The 19,393-nt window shown below is 50.7% G+C and overlaps 2 protein-coding genes across 8 annotated transcripts in view; one reads left to right on the forward strand and one right to left on the reverse strand.

Annotated features, from left to right (window-relative positions):
- Window positions 1-1,708: 1,708 nt before the first annotated feature.
- The window catches only part of LOC112545537 (uncharacterized), a 49,612-nt gene continuing 31,927 nt past the window's right edge, over window positions 1,709-19,393 (forward strand). For 2 of the 5 annotated variants that reach the window (XM_075913575.1, XM_075913574.1), the window contains exons 1-2: window positions 1,764-1,821; window positions 18,658-18,862. Coding sequence is in view for 2 of the 5 variants with exons in the window: in XM_075913570.1 (XP_075769685.1) it covers window positions 18,280-18,862 (583 nt within the window). In the remaining 3 variants the exon portion in view is untranslated. Of the gene's footprint in view, window positions 1,822-14,070; window positions 18,863-19,393 lie in introns of those variants that run through there. The other 3 variants (XM_075913570.1, XM_075913571.1, XM_075913573.1) reach the window with 2 other exon arrangements.
- The window catches only part of LOC102450780 (zinc finger protein RFP-like), a 30,528-nt gene continuing 12,858 nt past the window's right edge, over window positions 1,724-19,393 (reverse strand). For 2 of the 3 annotated variants that reach the window (XM_075913682.1, XM_006121613.4), the window contains exons 2-7: window positions 16,078-16,173; window positions 13,846-14,076; window positions 13,532-13,554; window positions 11,858-11,979; window positions 8,328-8,387; window positions 1,724-6,942 (exon numbers count right to left, since the gene is read on the reverse strand). In XM_075913682.1, the coding sequence (XP_075769797.1) occupies window positions 6,410-6,942; window positions 8,328-8,387; window positions 11,858-11,979; window positions 13,532-13,554; window positions 13,846-14,076; window positions 16,078-16,173 (1,065 nt within the window). In that variant the 3' untranslated portion in view covers window positions 1,724-6,409. The remainder of the gene's footprint in view (window positions 6,943-8,327; window positions 8,388-11,857; window positions 11,980-13,531; window positions 13,555-13,845; window positions 14,077-16,077; window positions 16,174-19,393) is intronic. The other variant, XM_075913681.1, reaches the window with a different exon arrangement.

Consider the following 19,393-nt stretch of genomic DNA (forward strand, 5'->3'; position numbering starts at 1 on the left):
AAGGTTAATAAAGGCTAATTACATAGGCCTCTGAGTATTCTTGACCAGAACCAGGAAAGTGGTTCAAACTGAGGCGCATCCTCCATGCTGGCTTAGGTTATAAAAGTAAGATAAGTGATAAATTACATATTTGTACCTACTGCAGCTTGCTTTGGGAACTGGTCAGAAACTCCCTGTTTTTGTTCCCCTTCGCCAATCTTACCTCCCTATTTTTTGCCCTTTGTTTGTACCCGACTCTTTTGTCTCCTTGTTCCTGGTACCTGCCTTTTGTGATTGATAAGAAAGTTGCTGATGCATTATGAAGCGCTTCTGGCCACAATGTATGGTTGGCTAAGATATGCATAGATATTAAAAGTTTCTAGAAAGGAGGGTAAGTGGCTTGGGTGAAGAGCTTATGACGCGACCGAACTGTCTTTATAAGCCTACTTGTTACTAAAATCGGGGCTGGTTCTCTCTGGAGACGGGCCGCTCTCTATTGTTGTGTGCACTTGTCAATAAAGAGCTTGTAATTGGACTTTGCTGGTGTTGCCTGTCTCTTTGCGGTCAGACAACGAACCGAGCCGTCTGGGCTAGAGTCCCTGACAGCTCCCAGATCATGTCAGAGGCAGCAGCATCCAACCCAGTAAACTCAGCCAGCTCTAGGGCTCCGTATCCTGAGCAGAGACAGACACCAGCTTCCTCTTCCATTGCCATAACCTCAAACCCCTGCCCACATGCCTGAGTCCCCCTGGGCTGCCCTGTAGCCTCCAGGGACAGCTCAGCAGATACAGATTCCATTCGCCCAGCTGGATTCACCAGAACTGAACCAGACCCAGAGAACCAGGATTTTTAACTGATTGGGAACCAGACCTGAACCATCATTCCCCCCTTACTTAGTGAATTTGAACTGAACTGGGGGATCCCGGTTCCAGGGCTGTGACTAGCAGTGACTCTGGTTTGACATGGAATCCTTGGCAGAAATCAGACAGCAGCTACCCGGCCCTGTCCACTCAGGCTCACAAATGCTGCGATTGTTTTACTACATAGATTAAATTAGCAGCCATGCACTGTGGGAAGGGGCTGCCCAGGTATATTTGCCTTACAAATGCGGAGCCCGTAGAGGGATCCCCCCCCCATGCTGGTGTGACCATTTCTAGGGAAACAGATTCTACACTCCATCCGCCCTGTTGCTGGGTGGGGCCGCCCCCCCACAGCCTGGAGGAGCTGCCAGTGTCTCTCCCACCATCCCCCTCCTCCCTGGCCCCCCCTTCACTGCCTCCCCCACAATCCTCCTTGCTTCCCTTCACCCCCCCGAATTTTGGCTCTGCCCCCCCAGCCCCAGAATTGCCCCCCCCCCGTCCCGATTCCTGCGTGTTCCGCCCTCCCGCGCCCCATAGCCCGATGGCCCCTCCCCGCGTCCCAGCTGCCCCCTGCAAGGCCTGGGGCTGCTGCAGCGTCCCCAAGCCCCGGGCAGGCGCTTTGGGGGCGGGGCTCCCCGCGGGGGGGGAGGGGCTGCCTGGAGCCGGGGCTGGGTCTCCGCGCAGGGAGAGTCTCTGGGGCGCAGCGGGAAGGGCCACGCGCCGGGAGCCTGGTTTGCCGGGCTGAGCTACGCCCTGGCGCTGGCTCAAGACCGGAGTCACTGCTGCGCTGCGCACGCGCGGTATCACCCCCTCCCCTCCTCTCCCGCAGCGCCACGGCCGGGTTTTCAGTGCGTCCCCTGCCAGTCACTCCCGGCCCCGGCTCAGGCCCCGCCCACTGCTCTGCGATTGGCCCGCGGGCGGAGTAGGGCGCAGTAGCGGCGCTGAGTTGTGAGGGGGCCGGGCAGCGAGCGGAGGAGCTGAGGTGAGGGAGCGGGTGGGGTGCCGGAGGCGCAGGGCCCGGCGGGGGGGTATTTGCTGTTTGTGACGAGGCATCAAACTCTCGCCCCCGCCAGGCTCCCGCTGGGGGCAGCTCCCCCCCCCGCGGGGCTTGAGCCTTCAGCAGCAGGGGGGCGCTGCCTGCGCGGGGGGGATTCCGAGCTGCGCTGCGCTGGGCGCTGTCGAGCCGCGTCTAGTCCCTGCGCGGGGGCTACTGGGGGGTCCCTTTGCGCTGAACGCGCAGCGCAGGATTGTGCCCCCCCCCCCCACCTGGCCGGGAGGCCGGAGGGCGCTGCCCGAGCCCGGCCGGGGGGGGGCTGCCAGGCGCTGGCTAGCCGGAGCGTGGTGGATGCTCGGGGTGGCTTGGGGGGCCGTAGCGCGGCCTTAGCCCCGTCCCCGGCACACGGGCTTTGGGCCCCTTTGTCAGTGACCGATGTCAGGGACTCTAGCCCAGATGGCTCGGTTCGTTGTCTGACCGCAAAGAGACAGGCAACACCAGCAAAGTCCAATCACCAGCTCTTTATTGAAGAGTGCGCACGACAATAGAGAGCGGCCCGTCTCTCACGAGAACCAGCCCCGATTTTAGTAACAGGTAGGCTTATAAAGACAATACCGTTGCGTCATAAGCTCTTCACCCAAGCCACTTACCCCCCTTTCTAGAAACTTTTTAATATCTATGCATATCTTAGCCAACCATACATTGTGGCCAAAAGCGCTTCATAATGCATCAGTAACTTTCTTATCAATCACAAAAGGCAGGTACCAGGAACAAGGAGACAAAAGAGTCGGGTACAAACAAAGGGCAAAAATAGGGAGGTAAGATTAGCGAAGAGGAACAAAAACAGGGAGTTACTGACCAGTTCCCAAAGCAAGCCATTCTACTCACAGTAGGTACAAATATATAATTTATCACTCATTTTACCTTTATAACCTAAGCCAGCATGGAGGGTGCGCCTCTGTTTGAACCACATTTCTGCTTCTGGTCAAAATACCCAGAGGCCTCCATAATTAGCCTTTGCTAACTTTCCTTAGCATAATGTTGACCAGGCCTTGTTTTCCTGGTCCCAACACCGAGAAACATTCACCCCTTTCTTGTAACTCTGGATACACACACAGAGCCCACCTCCTCACAGGCCACAGGCTGAAACACGACAGCGGCTTCCCATTGCTGGTTTTCTTTATATGCCCAGCAATGGCAATCAGTGGACTACATGATTAAATGTTTTGTTAGCTGGATTCCCATCCGAACCGCTGCATAGACATCAATAATTAGGCTAGAGCAGGGGTGGGGAACCGTGGACCTGGAGGCTGGATGCGGCCCTCAGCTAGCCTGAATCTGGGCCCCAAAACTCAGCACCCCCACCCCCATAGGGAAGCAGCCCCTCCCCTGAGCCACCATGGAGCTGGAGCGCACAAAGTCTATTAGGCTGGTCCTGGAAGGCTCTGGTGTGCAAGGGGAGTGTCTTTCTCCCTCTCAATCCACATAAGTGAGGGTTTTTTCCCTTTTTTTCTTTCTCACTTCTGTGCAGTTACTGCATATGCTTATAGAACCATTTGATCTTTGTCCAAGGTGAAATTTATTAATTTTCACCATGCAAATAATTCTCTCCCCTTCTATAACCTTTTCCCTCAACAGTCTTCTTATTTCCAAAAGCAAACCTTGCAGACCTTCCCAGATTATTTGAATGATCAATTGCTGGCCTATTTCTTGGACCTGTGTACAGGCTAATGCTAGGGATACGTTGTCTTGCACTGATCCCATAGTTTCTGCTAAAAGTAACAAATTCTTTCCCTCTTGCTATTGCCACATTGGCAATATTCTAGAAAATAATTGTTGTCCTATTCCTAATTTTGATACTGATGCACTGACAGGCTTTCCCAACTCATAAATTTCAGCTGTTACAAATCTTAGTTTGCTTGTTAGTGCATCCAGTATTCCTACTCCTTATGGAATGTTTGTACATATGGGGTGATTCAGGTATGACCTTGGACATATTTAATCCAGTAAGGTCCCGCTCAATTTGCTTTAGAGATTGCATTGGTGATATGACTTGCTTTCTGTTTTCCACATGATGTCCATTTAATGGGTGTCATCTTAATTTTTGTGAGGGCTTACCCCCAGAGCTGGATTAACTCCTTTAGGAACCCAGGGACTGAAGATTTTATGGGGCTTTTAGGCTCTGGGGTCGTGACAACAATAAGAGATTCAATATGTGGGAGGGGGTTGCATGGGAACAGGCTGAGATCGGAGCAAATTTTAGGCAGAATGTAGAATGCAGGATCAGGATGGGAGTCTGGGATGTGGGAAGTGTTAGGAGCAAGATATCAGAGGGATCAAGGGGGGGAGCAGGAGCTGGTGCTGGAGGGAGCTACCTTAAAAGTCAGTCCCCCCTCCAGCAGTGTCTCCGGTGGGGGCCGGCAGGGGAGGGCAGCCTAGCAGCTCTTACTGCATTTACAAAGCAGAACCACGGCAGTTGCAGCCAGCATAAATCGTGATTGCTCAGTCCTGACTTGCACTGCCCTGGGAGCTAATCCCCTTAGCGATTAATTAAGTAGTTGATGCAAATTCCATCAACTACTCGATTAGCATACAAACTGCAATTTAACATCCCTAATAAGAGTACCATCAGGAAGCTGCCCTGTACTCCCTCATTGCTATGTTTAGCTCTGAGAGGGGGCGAATAATAAACCTCTCTGCCCCCTCCTGCCTTTGCACACTCAAAAGGTGGCTCACCCCTCTGGGTAACTGTTATCCCTTTTGTCCCTCCCTGTGTGGGGGCAAATCTTCTGCACAGTGGCTGGCAGCGTTTCCCCCGAGCCAAACCCCAGCTCCTACCCAGCCACCCCACCTGATCTTACCCCTCTAGCTTCACCCTAAAGTTAATTGACACCTCTGAGGCCTGCTTCACATTTACACTTGGATCAGCCTAGCGAATCGCTCAGGGCTCTGGCACATTGTGTGTGCTGAGGGCCACAGCTAGAGCCACCTGACCCTCCCCCACCGTGGCAGACAGTAGAATTGTGCTTCAGCAACACAGCTGTAGCTGTGCTCTGCTAGTGACTGGAGCATATACACAAAACTTTTCTCTTTCTGAGGCCAGGTCTACACACACAAGTTAGGTTGGCCTCATTACATCCCTCAGCTGTGAAATATTTCAGATCTTTGTGATCTAAATGCAGGTGGGTCACTGGAAGAATTCTGTTGATCTAACTATTGCCTCTCCCAGAGGTGAATTCACTGCACAGATGGAAAACCCCTTCTATCACTGTAGGCAGAGTCTGCACTAGCCACTCATATCTATTGTGTACTGGAGTGAATGTATGATCCCTGGTCCCTGAGTCTTCCTCTGCTAATATCTCCGCTGGTGCAGAGCCTCCAGCTTCTACCCAAACCCCAATTAATTAATTCTCCTAGGAATGTGAAGGATTAGTTGATTATCTGATAAACAAATGCATATTGGATAGTTGATTAGTTGCTTCCCCCCCTTGCTGCCTCTATCAGATAGAGGCGGAGGGGGAAGAGAAGAGAGTACTTCAAAGCACCAGCGCTGCTAGACGCCTGGGGCCAGACCCTGGGCTCCACACGGTGCTGCCCCTTTGAAAAGCTGCATGCAGCCTGGGACCAGCTGAGGTGTCCCCAGGCTGCACTTGGTGTTTCAAAGTGGCAGCGCCATGTGGAGCCCAGGATCAACTGGGGATAAAATGTATTGACTATTCCATTAGTCAGTTACCTGATACTTAATATCCTTAGTGTCTCCACCCTCCTTCCCTCATCTGTCTGTCCCCAGCCCATCTGTAAATTCTGGTCCACCCTCTCTGGGGAACCTGGTGCTGGCCACTGTCAGCAGACAGGCTACTGGGCTAGATGGACCTTTGGTCTGACCCAGTACGGTCGTTCTTATGCTCACAGAGTCCTCCCATCCACATGCTGCACGGAGGGAGGGGTTAGGAGCTCCTGGGTTCATAGAGCTAAGAGGCCAAAGGACTGAGTAGACAGGGGTCCTCCAGGCCATAGCGCTGGAATAACTGTGGGAAGAGAAGCCCATGTTTTCATTCCCAGTGGGCTGTTCTTCCCCCATGTCTCAGGCCACTGTCCGACCCAGAATCCCCCTGGACCATAGAGGACAGCGGCAAACGGGCTGCACAATCCCTGGGGCCAGGAGATCTGATTCTCTACCTCGCTCACTCAGTGCTCTCTGGGGTTGGACAGGCCAGAGGCTGCACAGAGCTGAGACCTGCAGCAACCTCCAAGGTCATAGATATATCATGAAAGAATGAGTGAGGTAGTACAGCATAGGTGGGCAAATACCAACCCAAGTTTGACTCTGGTCCACCAGGGTTAGCCCCTGGCAGCCCCCCGCCCCAAGTTACCTACACCTCTATAGGTCTGGGGAATCACAGCTCCCATTGGCCACAGATCAATGTTCCCAGCAATACCTGTGGAGGAGCAGGTAAATATAGCTGCAGTGGCCCATCAGGGACTAATCCTGGTGAACCACTGCTGTTTTATTGCCTATCCTTGTCATATAGCTTAGGATGCCTCAGACTAGAGAAGCTGATCTCAGGGTCCCTAGCTAGATATTCTCTCCATGTCTCGGGGACAGTCTGAGTGGAGAGTCATGTCCAACCCAGAGCCAAGGTTGGATTGTCTCCCCAAGAACAGAGCCTGGCGGGAAACTGAAGAGAGGGGTCTTGTCATCAGCATCGATAAATGTCACCTGCCCCAGGTCACAGTCCAGACACACTCGGATCCTGCTGGGGGCCCAGCTCTGGGGCAGGCGGGTCAGAGGGGAGGTGAGAGCCCGGAACCTACCCCCCCACAGCGCCACAGCCCAGATGCCCCCCTCAGGGCTACGGCTAATCTGTCCTTTCCTAATTGCAGACTCTCTGGCCACCCCCACTCCCCAGTGTTGTCCACCTCCCACCGCCACCTCCCAGTAGTGTCTCCCTGAGGTGAAGCCTTTACAGCCCAGCACACAGAACGCAATGTCAAATCTCTCAGGAGTATCGGGCAGATCCAGCCGTGTGTCTCCCCATCTCACACTTTTCTTATCCTCAGATAGGATGAGTCGGGGATGGGCCGTATCTGGATCCAGAGTCACAGTTGCTGGGGGGAGAGAATTGAAGTGTATAGAGCAGAGCTCAGCCCTGGGGGTAGCTGGAGCCATTTCTCACCCTCCCCAGCAGCCCTGTCCTGGCTGTGACAGGCCTGGGTCCGAGGGAGCTACATCGGTCCTGGCTGGGCCCCTGAGACTGAGCAGTGCTGTCACTGCAGCTCCTCCATCTGCTTCCGTTTAATTTCAGACGCTTGAGCCTGTCCAAATCCCAGCTTCAAGGACACAGCCACGAGGGTGTCCAAAGTTTTTGTTGAAGAGGGAGCAAAGGAGGCAGGTACCAGCATTACTCCTCAGAGGAAAACTCCCTCCCCTACTGCAGCCTCCACTCCCAGGCCAGGACACAGAGGGGAAGGTGCAGTGCTGGGGAAGGGTTGCCTAACCCTAGAGAGCAGGGGGTGGCATTGGGTGGGGCAGCTCCAGCCCAAAGAGAAGGGAGGAGCTGCCAGCACCGCAGGGAGAGTTTCTCCCCAAGGCAGGGAGCAGCTCCAATGGGAGAGCCCAGCCCTACCCAGAGGAAAGGCCGGATGGGGGAGAAGAGCGATGGGGAGCCCCCTGCACTGGGGTGAAGCAGAGGGAGGTGGCAGCCTCAGGGCAGAGAGCTCCATGTGGGCGCTGCTCAGGGAGGGGGTTTCTGTGTAGCAGCCTGGGCAGGATCTCAGCCCCACGGCTGGTGTCAGGCGTCTTCGTGTGATGTCAGCTTGGGATCCCGCCATGGAATGCTGGTGAAAGGCATGAGAGCCCAAAGCACAAGGACACCCCCCTCCTGTTCTTTCCAGGGCCCCACCCTCTGGCCAGACTGAGAACCTTAGCTGGTGTGGAGAGCTTTTAATCCTCTGCCCTGGGTAGCGGCCTGGGGGCCCTGAAATCAGTACATCTCTCCTCTTCCAGGGCAGGTGAGGGGCTAGGGCTTTTCAGGGCAGCTTGGGCTCAATGGGGAGCAGCCCAGCTCTGGTTTCTGGCCTGGTCAGGGAACAGAGGCTTGAGGGGAAAGGAGCAGGGGCCACTGAGTGGAGGCGGTACAGGAAGAGCTGCAGGCAGGCTTCACTTCACTGCGGGAGAGTTGATCAGCTGCCCCACCACAAAGTGCAGCCACTGCCTGTGAAGCTCCAGGCCTATCCAGGGCAGTGGCTCCCTACCCTGTGTGAAACTGGATGGGCTTTTTTCATCCTACTTTTTAAAAAGGGAGAGCAGGGGGTCCTGGTCTCCCCTGTTCCCGTTCCCCTGGGTCTCCTCACTGGTCAGTGGGTTAGTGTTAGGGCTCTGTGCGTGTCATGGTTGCTGTGGGTTTGGTTGGTAACTTTAGTTACAATCTCAAGAAGATGCTTTCACTGGAATTTTTTCATAATCCAAAGACAATCTCCACTTGCAAACTTACCCAGTCTGAATGGTTCTTGGGATTTCCCTCTTTTTCTCTCCAGAGTAGATGGCAGTGTATCTGGTGGGGGAAGGGATAAGAGAAGAAAGATATAAACCTCTCATATTTATAACTGTGTCCCTACTTCAAAATGCTAAAACTTTAAATTTGGACAGAAAAACAGACTGAGACAGGCTCAGGTATTTAAAATGGTCTGATTCCATTTCCATTCTCATTCAGGCATCTTTTAACAATAGAGACAACGTCTATGAAGCCTTGTAATCATTCCAGGACATATAATCTACCAATGCCATTTACTTCCCCCTCATCATCCTACCCTGGGCTTCAGACTCCACTTAGCTTGTCTGATTCACTTACTGCCTTTTATTGTAACCTAGACCAGACCCTGCAAATATTTTTGCATAAAAGTAACTTTACCCACTTTAATCCCTTTGGGTATGTCTACACTAGCCCCCTAGTTCGAACTAGAGAGGCTAATGTAGGCATTCGAAGTTGCAAATGAAGCCCGGGATTTAAATATAAATGGCACCGCCATTTTTAAATGCCCCTTAGTCTGCACTCCGTGCCCGCGGCTACACACGGCACAGAGTAGGTAGTTTGTGGAACGAGGTGTACCGGTTGTTCAAATTAGAGATCCTGATTCGAACTACCTACTCCGTGCTGCGTGTAGCCACGGGCACAGTGTTCAGACTAAGGGACATTTAAAAATGGCGGTGTCTGGAAAGATGCAAATGAAGCCTGGGATATTTAAATACCGGTCTTCATTTGCAACTTCGAATGCCTACATTAGCCACCCTAGTTCAAACTAGGGGGCTAGTGTAGACATGCCCTTTGACACTAACAGGATGTTCAGAGTTTGCAGACTCCTGGCTCTAATTGTGAGCTGTGGGGTCTGTTTCCTCAGTGTCTCTCTAGAGAGCAGCATGATGGGGCCTCGTCCTCCACAGGCAGCAATAGGCATAATGATAAAATCATTTTATCCCTGTGGAAACTGAGGCAGGGGCAGGTGGCTCCATGGGCCAGATTCACCCTGTGCTGACCAAAGCAGGGAGGGGAGGTCATTTGTGACCCTTCTGGTCAGTGGCTGCAGGGGCTGGTCCAGAGCTTGGCTCAGGCTGTTGTGATGCCATCCAGAGTCACATTCCTGTTACAATGGCCCTGTGTGCCTGGACCATGGGGCAGAGAGATGGAGGCCCAACTTTACCCAGCCAGTGTCCCTCTTTTAACCTGACTCTAATTACAAACACTATAGAAAAACTTAAACAACCAATAGTCTAGTAGCGCTTTAAAGACTAATAAAATGTGTAGATGGTATCATGAGCTTTCATGAGAGCAACTCACTTCTCCAGATGACTGGAGTATTAAAAATCCAGATCCAAGAATAAATAAGAGGGAGAGGGGGAGAGGAGAAAAAAAGACAGTGACTAGATTGTTCAAGGAGTTACAAGAGGCTGATAAGAACAATTAGCACCTCTATTGTTTGGTTGGTTAAGTCATTAGGATATGGAAGGTAGTGTGCAAGCCAGCTGATATCTCTGTTCATTCCATTCTGATAACTTCATTTACAAGTTTAATTCTTAAGATCCAACCCTTCCCTGTGTTTTTGGCTTGTGGAATTGGCCTGAAACAACACGGTGACTTGGAGATCTAGTAATGAGTGCCCAGGCAGGTTAAAGTGTTCTCCAACAGGCTTCTGTGTGTTGCCTTTTCATAAATCTGATTTGTGTCCATTAATTCTTTCCCACAGAGACAGTCCAGTTTGGCCAATATGCATGGTAGTGGGGCATTGCTGGTATTTGATGGCATAGATCATATTAGTGGATGTGCAGTTACAGAAACACATTAACCTGCCTGGGCACTCATTAAAAGAGTGGGGGAGGGGAGAGAAAAATACAAGACCCCAAAGGGGGGGGAGGAACGGGCATAAAACCTGCTAAAACACCTCAAGAGGCAGGACACACACTTTCTCTCTCAACACCAATAAAAGCGCGGGTAAAAAGGGAGGCTTTGGCCCAGTGCTAAAACAGTGCCAGTGTTGGTGCCAGGAAAATGCCCCGGGGAGAGAATTCCATAGATTGGGGTCAATGGCTGAGAAGGCCCTGTTCCGCATAGTTGTCATCCTTATCTCCATAAGTGGAGGGATATGGAGCAGAGCCTCCCCAGCTGACCCCAATCTCCGGCCAGGTTCATTCAAGACAGTCCTTCAAATACCCTGGTCCCAACCCATTTAGGGTTTTATAAGTCATAATCAAGACCTTGCATTATTCCAGGAAACATACTGGAAGCCAGTGCAGCTGCTGGAGTACTGGCATAATGTGCTCTGTATAACAAGTATTAGTTAAAACTCGAGCTTTTTGGATTCTGGAACAATTGAAGCTTCCAAAAACTCTTCAAAGGCAGCCCCACATAGAGTACATTACAATAATCCAGTTGGGATGTGGCAAGAGCATGAATCACTGTAGCCAAGTCATTCTTATTCAGAACGGGTCTCAGCTGGTAGATCAGCCAAAGCTGCCCAAAAGCACTTCTGGCCACCAAAGACATCTGGTTTTCAAATGTTGGAAAAGGGTCCAGGAGGACTCCTATGCTGCAGACCTGTTCTTTCAGGGGAAGTATAACCCTGTTTAGAACAGAGGGGGGAGAGACATGCAGACGTGCCCCAACTGAAGGAATTTTGCTGAATTTGATGGTTAATATTTGAGCTTTGATAATCTGTGAATTAATGAGACACTTGGACCCTGCTACATCTGCTCTGTTTGTCTGCTTTGCACTTCTTATGCTAAGTATGGAGAATTTGGTACAAGGGTCAGTTCTTATGCAGCAGTTTGACAAGCAAGATTGTGTGTTTGTACTGATGGGCTTTGATCTGGCTAGCAGTTTCCTTGGTAGAAAGGAGATATTGACTTCAATTGCCTTGCCATTAAGTGCTGTGCTCATAAGTTGCTCTGTCAAACAAAGAGACGTTTTCACCACACAAGGTGCTTAAATACAACTGGCATCTAAAATGTACTGCCCAGGAGCAGTTAGCCAAGTCCACAACTCTGATGCAGAGAAGAGAACAGTGACATGCAAATAGCTTGGACAGCAAAAGCGCTGCCAATAGAAAAGTTCTTGCATGTGTAGTATGAGTTATAAAAGGTATTTAATATTCAGAATGGTCAGTGGTGATAGGAACAGATTTAAAAAACATAGTTTGGATGTGTATTATGTCAGACATTGTTTGAGGTAGTTCTAACATCACAGAAGAAAGCCCCCTTGACTAGCCTATGCCCCAGGAGAAAATAGCTGGCTAGTACTGCTTTCAGTATGTCTGTCATTTCTTACTCTAGTAAGAATTGTAATGGCAAGGCATGCTTTTGGTACAAACAAAGATTTGAATTAATCAGCTTGAGTGACTTGGACACCGAATGTGAAGATGTATCATCCAACAATGAAATAAATGCATCATCTAATTTTGAACCATCTTGTCACAGCCAATCTTCTCCCAAAGGGCTCAAACTGATCTCGCCTCCTAGATCCCTTCACAGTACCTTTGAATGTCTTCAGAGTCTTCATTAGAGCGACAGTTTTCTCAGAGAAATTACTGAGTCTCACTTTCAGTTTAGGAGAAATCTTCACTGGCTGATGGAACTTTCCCTTCCCTGTCCTACCCCTGGAGAGAGACACATTCACATGGTTATATTGTTTTTAGTGACTCAAGTTCTGGCTAGTGAGTCGCTGCTCTAATGGGCCTGGAGTTAGAATCCCTCCAATTATTCCAGCCTGAGAGCAGGTGCAGCACAGCCCTTGGCCATGAAATGTTCCCCTCAAAGGACCCATTAATATTCTTCAACTCTGGCCTGGAGAGACCAGCTCTGAGGACAAAAGAGGAATTGAGCCTCCATGCCAATTCTCTTTGGGTATGTCTACACTACTGAGACTACTGAAGCTGCTGCTGTTGATCTTCCAGGGTTCGTATTAGCGGGTCTAGTGAAGACAGTTAATTTGAACTGAGAAGGGCGATCCAATCGATGCGGGTAGTCCTGCTTCCACCAGGAGTAAGGACAGTTGAAGGGAGAGTGTTCTCCCTTCGACTTCCTTCAGTGTGGTCAGTGCCAAAAGCTGATTTAAGGTACTTTGACTTCAGCTATGCAATTAACGTAGCTGAAGTTGCGTATCTTAATTCTACTATGTTCCGTAGTGTAGACATAGCCTCCTTGACCTGCATATTCTGAGGGACAGGAGGTTCCTTGTTGAGTGTTGCAGAAATCTGTCCTCTAGGAACAGGCCTGCTGAGAGGAGGGTGAGGGAAGGAAGGGCAAAGTGGGCAAGTATCCCGGGGCCCAATGATTTTAAAGGGCCTGGAGCTTCCAGCTGTGTCCAGAAGCTGGTCTTCTGGTGGCAATCAGGTCTGGTGAAGGTGTGGGAATGGGAAAGGGAAAAGCACACTTCAGGCTGACCCCGCCCCTTCTGGAAGCAAAGAGCTCCCTTCCCCCCCGACACACACACCTTGCCCCAGGGACCTGGCATGGCTGTTGATTTCCCAGAGTGGGGAACTAGATCGGGGTGGGCAATAATTTTTTGCTGGGGGCCATTTCCAGAATTTTTGAAGTGCCCCTGGCTGCTCTGGAAGGGGTGGAGTCAGGATGCTTTGGGCTCTTCCGTCTCCCCCCAACCTCTGATGATGGGAAGAGACTTCCCGTGCTCCCCCACCCCCAGACCCTAATTGGCCTGGGGGTGGGGGAGCGGCAGGGCCTCTGCGGGCTGAATCAACCCACTTGGCGGGCCAAATTCGGCCTGCAGAGGCCTATATGCCCACCCCTGAACTAGACTGACACATCTGCTCCTCCCCTCCCCAGCTCATTCCACTCAAGTCTCCAAACAGCCCTCCGGTGGGAGAGACTCTTGATCCCTGCAGCCCTGGGCTGAATGTGCCAGCAGTGATGGGCCCATGTTCCACCCCACAGTCCTGAGGCAGCCAGTCCCCAGGGAGGTGACAGCTCTAGGAAATAATTGGTCAGACTTTGCCAATGAATGGAGAATTCCAGAGTCTGCTCTCCAAGGGTGAGACCCTCAGGCTGAAGCTTGTCAGAGAAATTGGTGCTCATCCTGTGACCTTGCCCTCACATCTGGCTGCAGAGCCCTGGGGAGATGTGGTGCAAACATTAGCTCCAAGCTCTTTCCCTGAGTAGTGCAGTGTGAAGGGGAGTGAGAGAGCCACGTACCTGCTCAAGGTGCTACTGATGTCCTGGAATGAGAGAGAGAGAGAATTTCAGTCCCATTTGAAAGGCACTTAATTTTCCAAGGAAGGAATTTTGAAATGTAGGGAAGAGAGGCTCTGCCCTAACCACTTTGCGATATGTTCATTGAAGGAATGGGGGTTTTGTCTTTCTTTATATTTCTTATGTCTGTGACTCTGCAATGATTAATAGTCGTCCACATGTCAGCAATGTGCATGCTGAGTTACACTGATCTCTGACTGCTGGATTCCCATGCCCTGTCCCTGTGGTAGCATCTGGCGTATTTTAAACAGTCTCACCTGCAGGAATTCATTGGCTGGCTTCTGATCCTTCCCCTCCAGCTCACCAATCAGCTCGCTGAGACGGGAAATCTCCTTCGAGAGTTTAGTGATATTTTCATTCTGTATCTTCACAATTGCCTTATCCATCTTTTCCAGCTGGGCCAGCAGGAGTCGCTCTTGTTCTGCCAGGACCTGACTCAGTTGCTGAAATTCAGCCACAATCTTCTGCTTCTCCTTTTCTATCTGTTTCTATAAAGAAGCCGGGAAAGGGCTGGTCAGGAACATTGCTGCAAACATGGAATTCTGAGGGAGAATTTGTTTGCAAACCTAAGATTTCTGACTCTACCCTGTGGTTAGTTCGCAGAGGATTCTCCGACATCTTTTTGATTTTTCAACGAGGTCTCTGAAAAGTGATGTTTACGTGTCTGACACGAAAGGGCGCTATTTCAGGTTGGGGGCAACCTGAGCATGCTGTGATAGTTGTGGGAGAAAAGTGTGTGGGGTAGACTGGAGACTGCGGCTTCAGCAGTGTTACTGAGCATGTCCAGAACAAGTCAAGAAGCAAATGTGGGAGACACTGACCTTGTCCACATGCTCACATCACCTCTTTCCAGTGGCTATTATGGCACTTAAACTATAGTTTTTTTAGCAGATAAGTTAGCTGTGCGCCATGTGCCCCTGTGGGGTTTGTGCACTGCCCCCAACCCTAGCACAATTTCACCGATCCCATTGGTGACCAGAGCTGCATGCAGTATTCCAGATATGGGCATAATACCATGAATTCACATAGCAGCAATATATTTTCTGTCTTATTAGTTATTCCATTCCTAATGACCAGGGCTCGTCAAACCGTGGCGAGCCCCGCTTGCCAGCCGTGTTGTTCAGTGATCTGCGAGCCCCGCTTGCCAGCCGTGTTGTTCAGTGATCTGTGCATGCGCAGATCACCCGAACCCGGCTCTTCCGGGTTACAATCTACTCACCACAGGCGAGTAGATTGTATAATTTGTCGAGCCCTGCTAATGACTCCTAATATTCTGGTTGCTTTTGTGATTGCCATTATACATGGAGTAGGTGTTTTCAGGGAACTATCCACAAAGATTTCAAGATCTCTTTGAGTGGCAACAGCTAATTTAGATCCCCATTATTTTGTATGCATAATTGGGATTATATTTTCCCATGAGCATTACTTTGCATTTATCAACACTGAATTCTGTCTGTACCTGTGTTGCCTAATCACTTAGTTTAGTGAGATCTTTGTACTGAATTATTTTGAATAATTTGTATCATCTGCATATTTTGCCACCTCACAGTTTACTCCCCTTTCCAGCTCATTTTTGAATCAGTTGAACATCACTGGCCCCAATACAGACCCCTGGGGCACACCACTATTTATCCCTATGCCTTTTTCCCTACCTTTTAAAGGGACTACCTGGCAGTGTTTTCAAGGTTAAAATTACCTAAATGACAAGCCTCTTGTTATCTTAATCACCCGCCTCTCTCTGATTCTAAACAAACTCCCTGCCCCAAAGGCAAAGCTGGGAGCAACACAAGATTTATTGCAGTTAAGAGCCGCCTCTGGGGCTAGGCCAGCACATTCACTTTAAGCAGACTTCAAGTAACAGAATTCCAAAGTTCAAACTTTGGGGGGTGGGACGGTGCTAGAGCCAAGGCCTCCCCCAAATGGCGTTCCTGATTACATGGTTAGGACGTTGGGGCTACATTTGCAATGCACTGTAGTTTGAAATAAGATACATCATTTGGGCTATGCAAACTGTGTAGCTTTTTTCTATCTTATTTTGAAATAGCGTATTTTGTAGTTTAGCACCAAATTTAGAAATAACCCACTATTCCAAAGTGTCCCTTGCTCCTCGTGGTACAGGGACTTCAGAATAGTAAGCTTGAAATAAGGGGCATGCTGTTAAGATGCCAAAATAGGCTACGTCTACACTGCAGCACTGTGTTATCCATGGCCACCAAGAAAGGAAATCCAGGTCAGCAATAGGCAGAATTCAGCAGTACACTTTCAGAAGCTCCAGGGAGAAAAGAGAATCAATAATTCAGCAATCTAAGAAAGGAAAAGGGAAAGGAAAAGCCACAAGGGTCAGAAATTAACTCTGTCACTGAGATGCGAATTTAGATTTTGCACATAAACCTAACACAAAATCCATGATCATGGAGAAACATGGACAAAAACATGTTGGAATCTGCCTCCATACCGTCTTCTCACAGCAAGTCTCTCCAGGTACCTACCAGATACTCCTGGCATTTCTCCTCTCCAGTTGCTTTAAATCCCAGCAGCTTCTCTCTCTCTTCCCTAAGAGTTTTCAAATGGGCCTGGATTTTTCCCTATAGAAACAGAAATGAATTGGGAGCTTTTATTTTGCAGGTTGAGAGGGGTGTGTGCAGGGTGGTATTTTTCCACCCAAATCCAATTGGTCCTAATCGGCTGATAATATCACGGCCATCAAAGAAATGAAAACTGGGAGTGTCATATCCAGGCCTTATTAACAATTCAGATTTAATCTTTAAAGTAATTGGAAATAGACCTCCGTTAGCCAAGCTTGATTAGTAATGATCAGTTACTAGCACAGAACAGGAAACTGGGGTCACTCTAGTGGTCAATCAATTAACATGTTTTTCAGAAGATTAGCAAAGTAATACAAATCCCCGAAAGCACCAGGGCTTGAAATATCACCTGGGACTCTCCAAGGGCCCAAATCCCAATTGAATTTCAGCCCGGAAGCCCTGGGTATTCCATTGGTTGGACAGAGCTGGTCTGAGCGCTATGGCAAAACCCCTTGACAGGCTGATTTTTGGTGAGAATGGCTAAGGTGTGGTTAGTGCTGTCTTGAATGCTTTTAGTAGCAATGCCTCCTGGGTAGCTGCTAGGAAAAGTTGCAGAAACAGTGGATTCTGAGAGATTTGAAAAGGCTGCCTGGTAGGACAAACATATGCAATAAAGCAGGTGACTGAAACCAGTCAACATTGCCCATAGGTTGGTTTTGCTGCAATTCAGTCTAATCCTAGTGGTGTTTGGAATATACCTCTGCTGTCTGGAGCCCTGCTATGGGTGGACTCAAGGCCCTCGGGGTCCCACACAGCAGCTAGCCCCGTGATCTCCTCTAGTGCCGGCCACAGCACCTGCGTTTAACCCCTCATGGAGCAGCCCAGAAGTTCATTATCCCAGTGGGAAACCTCGCTGATAGGTTGCTTGGGACTTTTATCAAGGCGTCTTTTCCTCCTAACTTCATCACTGACCAATGCTTCTGAAGGTGTGGCAGTGTCTCCTAGTGGTTTGGGCACAGGACTGGGATTTGAGTTGTATTTCCAACTCTGCACCTAACTTGCTGCATGACTTTGGATAATTCATGTGTCTTTCCGTGCCTCAGTTTCCCTGCACAGTATTTGTCTTATCTGACTACTCTTCAGTCTGCTGGGGGTGGGGAAGGGTTGTCCCTGAGTGTGTGCTTTGTGCGTGGCACAGATCTCATGGGGAGGCTGTAGGGACAGCTATGGTCAAAATGAAAACAAGAACTGTAGTAAACTCCATTATACAAATCAGTACCAAGAATAGCAGCTTGTAACTTCTCCTTCCCCCACCTGAAGGCAGCATGTTCACATAGGCCAGCCTGCAGATCTTGTGATATAAGCCTGGTCATTTAACAGCTTCTTGAGGATGTTGGTGGGCACCTTGCTGGGGACCAGGGGTGTGTTCTCTCCCCCCAGCACCCCGGGCCTGTTCTCCTTTACAGGTCACCTCCCAACTCCACTTCTCTCACCCCTCTAGACCACCTACTAACTCTGCCCACTCCAGGCCACTTCCCCAACCCACATTGAGACTGTTCTCTCTTTTCTGACCACATCCACAGCCTCCCCACAGCCTGTTCTCTGGCCCAACCTAACCAGTCACCAGGGACCTGCCCTCTCCCCCTGGCCCTGCAGCCAAGGCCTGGAAGGATGAGTGTGCTTGGAGCAGGGGGGGCTATTTACCAGTGTGCTGCCAGGCAAGAGGACAGAGCCCAGCACTGCTGGCCACTCCCTTGGTGATATGGCTGTCCCCAGTGGACACTGCAGGATATTGTGTCCCTTCAGAAGCAGTCCCTCCTTTTGCAAGCAGTTCCTCCCTTTGCATGTTATAGAAACCAATCCTTTTCCCAGGGCTTCTGGTTCTCCTGACACAACCCAGCCCTGATCTTGCTTTGTTAGGAGACGAGGAAGCTGCCTGTCAGATTTGGAAGGCCTCGCCATAGTTCCTTCTAAGCTTTGCTGCTGCGCACAAAACATTTTAAGGCTGCCCTCCCCATTTACAGAGCCACACAGCAGTGCTCACTACTCGCTTTCTGGCTGGTGGTGGGTTTTGGTGAGGCCACGTGGTTGGCACTGCCCTGCCTCTGTTGTTTTCCGGTTGGAACTGGGGTGCAGTGAGGCTGTCCCCACTGGATATGTTGCCATATGTCCTGGTTTTTCCGGGGCAGTCCCAAAGTCAAATGCTGTGTCTTGGTGTCCCTATCAAGTAGGGAAATGTGCCAAAAAGCCTGGCTGGATCCGGCTAGAAGTGGCACTGCCATTTCCCTCCCTCACTGGGGCAGCCTCACAGACACTAGTACAGCCCAACAGAAACGCCTCCCTCTGCCAGTAGGTAGGCAGCTCCCTGGGTGCTTTGCCAGCAGCAGCCGGGACCGCTTCCAATGGCCTGCGGTTTCCGGGTTTGTTGGTCAGAAGCTGGAGCCCAGAGCATTCTCCAAGCTCCAGCATGGTACACACTGCTGGCCGGCAACCTCCTGCCAGCCCCTGTGCCACCATTTCATGGCTCCCTCCCTCTGCCCACAGGACACCTCTGCTACACACAGCCCAATCCAGCTGCGCCGCTGCTGCTTCCATCCCCAAGTGGCTGCTGCGGGGGGCACCAGGCAGGTCCAAGAGCATGCCTTGGGTGGCTGCCACTTGATTCCAGCTGGAGCGGGGAACCGGGACAGTAGTACTAAAAATAGCACCGTGGCCGCAGCTCCAGCCCCCACAAACTGGACGGCAGAAGGTGAGGAGAGGAAGGGGCTTGTACTGAGGTGAGGCGAGGCAGGGCAGGAGAAGAAAGGGGCAGGGTGGAGGAGAGACAAATGCAAGGTACCCAAGAGGAGACAATGAGAAAAAGAGCAGGAGGGAGGAAGGAAGGTGTCAGTGGCGGTGGGAGAGGGGGGAGACAATGGGGAAAAGAGGGAGGAAGAGGAGAGAGGAGTAGGGGGTGCTGGGAGAGGAGGGGGTGACAGAAAGGGTGGGCACGAGGAAGGCAGGGGATGGAGCAAGTCATTTGTGAGGGCACCTAGGGGTGTGAGGGAGTGGGCACCAGGGAAAAGGAGGGCAGAGACTGAGAGAAGGAGGAGACACCAGGAGGGTGCAGGTGCCAGGGGATTCTGAGGGTGAAGTAGAAGGGTAGACATGTGGAGGGGAGGGACGGGCCTCAGAGGAGAGAGGCAGGGCAGGTGGGTAGAGGGAGGTGTTAGGAGAGGGCATGGGGTGGGGTAGCTATAGATGATCAGTGGGGTAGAGGAGGAGTGGACACAAAGGAAAG

Source organism: Pelodiscus sinensis, chromosome 32 (genome assembly GCF_049634645.1).
Source record: "Pelodiscus sinensis isolate JC-2024 chromosome 32, ASM4963464v1, whole genome shotgun sequence".
In the NCBI taxonomy this organism is placed as follows: domain Eukaryota; kingdom Metazoa; phylum Chordata; order Testudines; family Trionychidae; genus Pelodiscus; species Pelodiscus sinensis.